This window comes from Oncorhynchus masou, chromosome 21 (assembly GCF_036934945.1).
Source record: "Oncorhynchus masou masou isolate Uvic2021 chromosome 21, UVic_Omas_1.1, whole genome shotgun sequence".
Classification (NCBI taxonomy): Eukaryota; Metazoa; Chordata; class Actinopteri; order Salmoniformes; family Salmonidae; genus Oncorhynchus; species Oncorhynchus masou.
Genome location: NC_088232.1, coordinates 5,567,412 through 5,575,742, shown reverse-complemented (window position 1 = coordinate 5,575,742; position 8,331 = coordinate 5,567,412). Strand labels below are relative to the sequence as shown.

The window sequence follows — 8,331 nt, the reverse complement described above, 5'->3', positions numbered from 1 at the left end:
CGCAACCAAAAACGTCCAAAATATTACAGATTTATTGAGTTATCTTCGATTATTTTTGGAGATTTTGAGGAAGTGAAATCGGCTTCGTTGTCTACAGTGTCTCATGGGGGACAAACTTTAACAAAATGCAGAATCGGTCAATAAACACATTTCTATGACTGAAATCAAATGTTTCTAATGAGCAACAGAAAAACACTTGCCAATCGGCGTTTTGAGTCTCTTTTAAACTCAACATGGATTTATAATAAAAGAAAGTACAAACCTCACTGCTCCCAATCACTCACCCAAAATACCACCCAATCCCCATCCAACCTCTATGACTCTATCAATTTAAAAAAAATATTCCTTTCTATGTCAGAAATTCACTAGATAATACATGTTCAACCGTTTCCTCTACCATTCACACATTCCAGTACCATGTTCCCCTATCAATTTCAAAGAAGAATTCAAGCCTGTATGCCCTAATCTCATCCTACACAACATAACTTCCTCCCTTCTGTTCCCATTACATGATACTATCTCCTGTACAGAAGAAGCAGGGGTAGCATTGCTTTGCTTATACCATGCTTGCTTTTCTTCACTTTGAGTTGCTCTGCCTTGCATGCAACCTCAATGACGCCCCATTTACTTTGTGATTTATTTCATTACGGCGTACGTCATCTTCATGGAGTCTTGCACTGCTACTGTGCGGACCTGTGTAGTGTTAGTTACGCAAGATGGAGAAGAGCCTGTCTCTCGTCAGTGATCGCATTTATTTTGGGAGATTGTAAATGTCACATTTTGTTTCAGGTGATAAAACATTTTTTGTTTAGTTATTTTTCCTTAACTTCTTAGGATAGCCTGGGCTCTCAAATCCTGACGGCCAGCCTTACCTATTCATGTAAAGCTTGGTAATGCGAGACACGCTGTAAGAGCTTTCATCTCTAAACCACTGCAATGTAAGAATTGTCATTGATTTGGCCAAGTTTCAAGTGTGTACAGACGAACAGAGTATACTGAAGAACGTTGTGTACAAGGATGACTTTGATGCAATTGTGGTGGCAGGATGCACATTAAATTGTGTGATCGCCAATATACCATAGAAGACGATACAGTAAACCTAGGCTATAATAAGGACCATTTAATATTTAACTTACTGAGGTGATGTAGATTGAAAAGTCGTTCTATACATACCTACTCTATTCTTGCTAACACATTGTTCTTAATAAACAAATATGCTCTCAGCTTGAAAAAAACTAATCATAATACCAGTAGCGTGTCGTGGTTCTGGGGCCTGGGCCTTCAGTGAAGTCCTACACAGTCCCACCCGAATTAATCCACCTCTTATTACCATCATTATGATGCCATGGCTCTAGACACTATACATTTAGACAGAAACGCAGTATAACCAGGCTTTGCGTCACCTTGAAATTTACATTTTTATTCAGAGAATTGCAGGGGAAGAGGCCTGGGGGCAGATTTTATACCCCTGGCAACACATGAAGGCTGAATATGATTGGATAAAATATCTAACATAAAGACCAGCCCTCCAAATCTCAACCTGGGGCTGGAAGCAGTGCAACCAAGAGGAACGATATGAAATGAAGAGTGTGACTCTTACTCTGGGGAATAATTTAATACATATTTGTGGGAAAAATATATATATATTTTATTTTATTCTGATGATGTTTAGGCCAGCAGAGAAGGCCTTGCTGGCCCTGACGGCCCACCACTGCATAATTCTGATGTGTAATGTAATAAACAGTACCGTAATTCAAAGAACAGCGCGCAATCCTTTTCATTTAACCACACCCTTTGAGCAATGAGGCCAACCAAAAATAATTTATCTTCAGTGCGTAACCGGAAGTGAACGTTGACCAAGAACAATTTACACGTTAGCATTGTTGTTATTAAGACGTTTATTAACACATTGGAACTCAAAATATGACTCATTTAACGGCACAACATCACATACTTCAGGTAGTCTTTAATTCACGTTAGAGATAGGACTTGGTTGATAGACGTTATCTAAGTAACGTTAGCTAACGATGGTTTTTCACACTCAAATAGCCTCCATCATGGAGGTTCTAGCGAATGCAGCTGTGGCAGAGATCTGTAAAGTCGTAGACGACGACTATGCAGTGTTTCGTTTGGAAATAACTCAAAACCAGAAAGAAAACAGGACATTGAGGAGGAAATTACAGCTATTGGAACTGAAGGTGGTACGGGAGCGCGCAGAGAGGACAATTAGAGAGCGCGTCCGCGCCAGTCGTCCCAGTAGTGTCAAGATCCTCGACCAATACAGAGGAATGGCAAGAGGTACATTTTGCAGAAGGCCGAGACTGTGGGGTCAGTCGGCCAGTTTCCCTCTGTGCATGTGTTCAGATTTGTTACCTAGAATTGGGTCTTGGTCAGTTTTTGGATAGTATGCAATCGTAGATTTTTGGTGGCCCTAAAAAAAAAATCGTTTTAGAATGAGGGTTTGTTACACATTTTGCCATGACTTGTGCCATGTTAATATTAGTGTTTAATTTGAGCTGAATCCTGCACGATCAGGATCTGGCACCTTGCTGTTTTAGACTGTTTCGTGTCGGAACCTATTTGGTTGGATCTGGTGCCTCTCGTGGCATAAAAAAATATTTGGATTTTTTGCAATGTAAACATTTTGAATAAAAGCGATCAAAGTTCATGCAAGTAGCCTCTTTGTTGATTCTCCTGTCCACCCCACCACACAAACAAACAAACATACGGTGAAAAAGTAGATTTTCAGCCCGGGCCTGATATTCTAAGTATGTATTCAGGTTAGGCCGGCCCAGGCTTATGGTTTGCGCAACATTGTAACCTATGTTTGTGACCAATGTGTGACCGCGGCTGTGTGACAAGCGTGCCTGTATCTCTCTCAGAACTAGAATGTGATTAACTTTCTATGATCTCCCTCCCTCTTCTGATAGACATGAGTCTGCAACACTTATCTCTCCAGAATTGCGCCTCTTTATTTCCTTGTAGAAGCATAGTCACGCGAAGGGTTCTGGAGGAGCTGCAGCACCCCTGATATATTGAAATACATTTTCAAAGTTACTGCTGTCTGTTCAGAAAATTAAAAAAAAATCAGAATAGCTTACTACACAAATGTTGTCAGAGGACCAATAACTTCTTTTAAATAATAGCTGTGGAGTGTAGCCTAATAACAAGGCGGGAACGCACAGCCAATCTGTCAGTGAACAAACAGCATGCAGACAAAACAGGCCTTTAGCAATATTTCAAATACAATCACGGGAAAACACAGGTTGAAAAGCAAATAGCTCCTGCTGAACATAGAATGCTCTGTATGCTGTAGGCTACCAACATTTTTGATCAACTTTCAAATATTGTTTTACAAAGTAAAACGAGAGAGAAAGGCTTTTGGCACGATTGCATCCGCCATCACCAGCGAGTGAGCTGCGCATCATTGGACAAATCAGTTTAACTGGAAAGCATTTTAGGACTAATTTCCTCATTGTAGCCAACAATATGCGGCTCCACACACCTAGGCTATTGATGAATTCAAGATATGGTCGTTTTTATTCATTTCAGATTCTCCTGCAAGCTAACTTTGGTCGTCAGTTGGACGATGTTTCCTCCGACAGATTGGTGAAGGCATTGTGTCAAGGAGCAGTGCGGCTTGGCAGGGTCGTGTTTCGGAGCACGCATTTTTCTCCCCAATTTCATGATATCTAATTGGTAGTTGCGGTCTTGTCTCATCTCTGCAATTCCCCTACAGACCCGGGAGAGGCAAAGGTCGAGAGCAATGAATCCTCTGAAACACTCCCCTGCCAAGCCACACTATGCCTTCACCAATCTGTCGGAGGAAACACCGTCCAACTGACGACCAAAGTTAGCTTGCAGGCGCCCGGCCAGCCACAAGGAGTTGCTAGAGCACGATGAGACAGAGCTGTTAGAGAATTGAATGGTAATTTCTCTACCATAAGCCACCTCCATCATTTTAGAGAAATCTCAGCCTGCCAAACCCTCCCCTAACCCGGATGATGCTGTGACTCAGCCTTGGATCGAACCCGACACTGTAATTCAGTGCCTTAAACCACTACACCACTCGGGAGGCCTTATTTTTAACTTATCTAATTGTTACCATGCACCTGCAACAAGATAGCTCTGATATTCAAGTGTATTTTTGAATATTGAAAGTAAAACACAAGTCACCTCCTTCTCCCGCCCCCACATCTGGACCCTTCTGGGAGGGAGAGGAGCCTGTCCACAGACGCACCTTAGGAGGAAGGGGAGATGATGACTGGTAGGTTGATGGAGTGGCAACCCCTGCAGCGTCTCATCCATCACCGCATACCACTTCCAAGAATGCGGCTATGGCCTCCCTCTCCCTTGGTGCTGAGTCCGGTGGGGGCAGCTTTCAACTCCTTAAAAATATGGAAAAGGATAGCTTTCAGCATCAAAGTAGGGATATTCGAACATGGCCAGTGTCAATAGTGTACAATATAGCGTTGAGCATTTACAGTACCTGACCACCTCTTTTCCCCCAATCACTCTCTCAGGTGAAGGTCTTCTCACTGGAGGCCACATGAGCTTTGTGAAGCCAGCGGGACACAATACATGGAGAGATGACCAACCAATCACTGTTGATGAGAGAAGTGGATCTTCAACCCAGCATGTTATTGTGATAGAGGTTAGTGTCATAATGTAACATAAAAATGTACAGTACATCAATTGTGGCCCGTTTATTTCAGAAATGCTTCCCTCAACTATTAATTTGATTATATGTACATCCTTATTTATCTGCCATAGGGGAGCTTGTGAAACTTCCCGATGACATTGTTATCCAATGCTACTCTTGAATCGGTAATAACCTCCTCTCTTCATGTGTCAGTCTGCAGATGCAGAGGCTTCTGGTTCTGGAGGATCATCTCTAGTAAAACAGGACAGGACTGAAGGAGACGACCCACGGCACAGCAGAGATATGAAGCTGGAGACTGGAGCAGCGGCTGGCGTGGCGCCCCTTGTAGCCACGGAGGACCTCGCCACCATGACCCATCCAAGGACCCGACGCATCATCACGGAGGTCAATGGAACGCTGGACGCTGTCCTCAAGTCAGAGACAAACACCAAGACTTTAACTGTAACACACAGGCTATTACACACTAGATCTGACCACAGGTCAGACCCAGAGAGACTGGGGCTGAGGCGACCGAGCTGTCCTCTTGCTCCCGGCTCAGAGTATTTACTTTACGGTAACCCGAGGACGGTTCATTCCCATCGGGACTCAGGTTACGCGTTAGAGACGGGAAATGATCCGTCTTGTTCCTACACAACAGAGATGGACCCTGACAACATGCCCTTGGATTTAGAAACACAGATTGATCAGTCTAGAGGGGACTGGAATCGGTACAGTAGTAGTGTATACTCTGAAGGGTGCCTAGATAAGAAAGGGGAGGTTATAGTGGTAGATGAGGTGAAAGTGGAGGGCGACGCTCCTCTGACATGGAATGTAGACGATACTCACTTAGGGGAAGGACACTCACAGGACAGAGATTTGTTAGATTACAGGGAAAGCTTAGAGACAAATCCAAGCATCGAGACCCACTCCCCTTTACATGCGCTCAGGGATTGCGACCCAGTGTCCAAGTCGATGGACCATTCCGATTCACACATTCTTTTTGATCAGGTTTTGAACTCAAATGACCAAGGGGCCAATGTTTTGGGAGGTGAAGCAAGCAGTAGTAAAGAGAAGCGGTTCCTCTGCATGTTCTGTAACAAAGGCTTCAGCTGCCTCCAGAAGGTGGAGATCCACCAGAGGGTCCACACAGGGGTGAAACCCTTCAGCTGTACCCAGTGTCACATGCGTTTCACCGAGGCTGGTAAACTGAAGAGGCACCAGAGGGTCCACACAGGGGAGAAACCCTTCAGCTGTACCCAGTGTCAGATGCGCTTCGCCCAGGCTGGGCACCTGAAGAGGCACCAGAGGGTCCACACAGGGGAGAAACCCTACAGCTGCCCCCAGTGTCACATGCGCTTCGCCCAGGCTAGCAACCTGAAGATGCACCTGAAAGTCCACACGGGAGAACGGCCGTTTGCCTGTACACACTGCGGGAAGAAGTTCTCAGAGAGGAGCTACCTCAGAATACACCAGCAGAAAAACCATTCCACTCTGTAACATAGAAAGTAGCCATTCCACTTGATCGCTTCTGACATGTAGATCAAATGCTGCATTAAAGTCAAAGATTAATTTTCATTGTTGTCAGCAGAAAATATCCGCAGATGCATTTGGAATAACGAGTAATACAGAGGGGGTTGGGTTAAATGCGGAAGACATTTCAGTTGAAGGCATTCAGTTGTACAACTGACTAGGTATTCCCTTTCTATAATAGATTTCAGTGTTGAATATTCCTGGGTTGAATAATGCATCCAGGCATTTTGTGGTCTACAAGCCTTAAAAGTCTGTTGTATATTGTGTTTGTACTGTGTAAGGGATGTGTTTATAAATGCCTATTTCATTACTTCCAACTACTTAATGAGAAAATGAATGCAGTTTTATCAAGTTCATACAGATTTTTTGTTGACATGCATGTGTGGTTTTTATATGGAAGTTCATACAGATTTTTTGTTGACATGCATGTGTGGTTTTTATATGGAGTATTTAACACTTAAATACACGTAACCATATACAGTTTGAAAATGGCAGAGTTGGGCACTAATAAGCAAACATTGGAACGTGGTAGCTGTATAACACTGAATGGGTAAGCGCTGTATGGGTTTTGACTGAGGGAAATGCAGTAAATTAAGATGACTCAATGTTTATGATCACTATGTTTGATGTACAGTTACAAGATGTCATGTCGTCATACCCTGGCTTCTTCTGAACAGACTGAGTCTATGTTTGTTTATTGCGAAGAAAACTCACCGCTAAACATGCACCTGAATGCACTCACGACTCCCTTCGATGCGCACCAAAATTACGATCCGTTTCTCTGAATTACCTTGTGAAAGACTAACATTGTAAGATCATATTTTATAATTTAGCTAGTCATGTTTGCAATAGAACAAGCTTTCAGATTATGCCCACTTTACCCAGATTGCGATTTATAATGGACTGTTTTTGGATTGCGTAAACGACAGTAATTTGGTGGCGGGGATGCAGGGTTGTGTTCTGAACAGAACAACTACACGTGTTTGCTTCCTCAACGGAACAGCTATTTTCTACATTGTAGAATAATAGTGAAGATGTCAAAACTATGAAATAACACATATGGAATCATGTAGTAACCAATTTTTTTTTAAAGATTCTTCAAAGTAGCCAGCCTTTGCCTTGATGACAACTTTGCACAGCTTTGCAATCGTTGTTTCACCTTAAGTAACCTTCTATCTTATGTTACCATACCAACATAACATATCATACTAATTTGAGTGACCTGGATTTACTTTAACACTGTTATGTCTGGTCTATGAGGCCAGTCTGGAGATTGATACCATTTCAAAGCTTACAAACATGGTTGTCAAACTATTTTATAATTTCTTGAAAAAAAGTTATGAAAATTGTAATTTTCTTAATCTTTAACGTCAATTATCTAAAATGCGTATAAACCAATTTTTTAAATTAAATTCGCATTTGCTGCTTGGACTCTTTTACATCATCAGTGTGGTGTTTTGTCCACCATCGGTTGAATGTATGGTGAGTGTCATGTCAATCATATAAATAAAAGATAGATGGGGTAGTTGCTGCAGCAGAGAAATATTGGGGTGAGAGATTTTAGTGCAGAACATCTGCAGGGAGTTTTGAGAGAAGGGGCCAAAGTAGTGGGATGGGGTGGTGGATCTTTGGGGATAGTGTATAGGTGCAGGGTTAAATCATGGTGTAATATTCCTATTTATGTGACCAAATGTGAAAACTGCACTCCGTTCTGTGAAAAACAGCAATACGCAACACAGCATCGAGTCTGCCGGAAATTCACAAAGAAGAAGAATAAACAGAAAAGACAGTACACTATTTACCAAATATTATGAATATACTGACAATATACATGTCTCTCTTCCCTAACAACGGGAGTAGTTGTTCACAAAGCGGCACTGCAGGCTGTCTAGCTCCCGCCTATACTTTCTTTGAATTGGTGGATACATCTCATTATTGTAATTAGGGATGCACGGTATTTCGGTAAGCATATCGGAACCGGCCTCTATTAGCTAAAAATGCCAACATCATCATTGGCCCGATGTCTAACGCCGATGTGCAAAACCGATGTCAAAACTGACGTGCATACTTATATAACGTAGGTAGATTATGTAAAATGACGTAAAATATAGCACAACACAGCATTCCTAACCTAGCCCACAATGTCTGCTGTGTGGATC

The 8,331-nt window shown here is 42.5% G+C and overlaps 1 protein-coding gene across 2 annotated transcripts; it reads left to right on the top strand.

The window, feature by feature from the left end:
• Positions 1–1,845: 1,845 nt before the first annotated feature.
• On the top strand, positions 1,846–6,217 carry LOC135507676 (gastrula zinc finger protein 5-1-like). 2 transcript variants are annotated; one of them, XM_064927272.1, is made up of 3 exons: positions 1,846–2,298; positions 4,524–4,654; positions 4,856–6,217. In XM_064927272.1, the coding sequence occupies exons 1-3, from the start codon at positions 2,028–2,030 to the stop codon at positions 6,137–6,139; spliced, it is 1,686 nt and encodes a 561-aa protein (XP_064783344.1). In that variant the 5' UTR covers positions 1,846–2,027; the 3' UTR covers positions 6,140–6,217. The 2 variants fall into 2 exon arrangements, with proteins under 2 accessions (XP_064783344.1, XP_064783345.1); XM_064927273.1 differs by lacking the exon at positions 1,846–2,298 and adding an exon at positions 4,033–4,267.
• Positions 6,218–8,331: the final 2,114 nt, after the last annotated feature.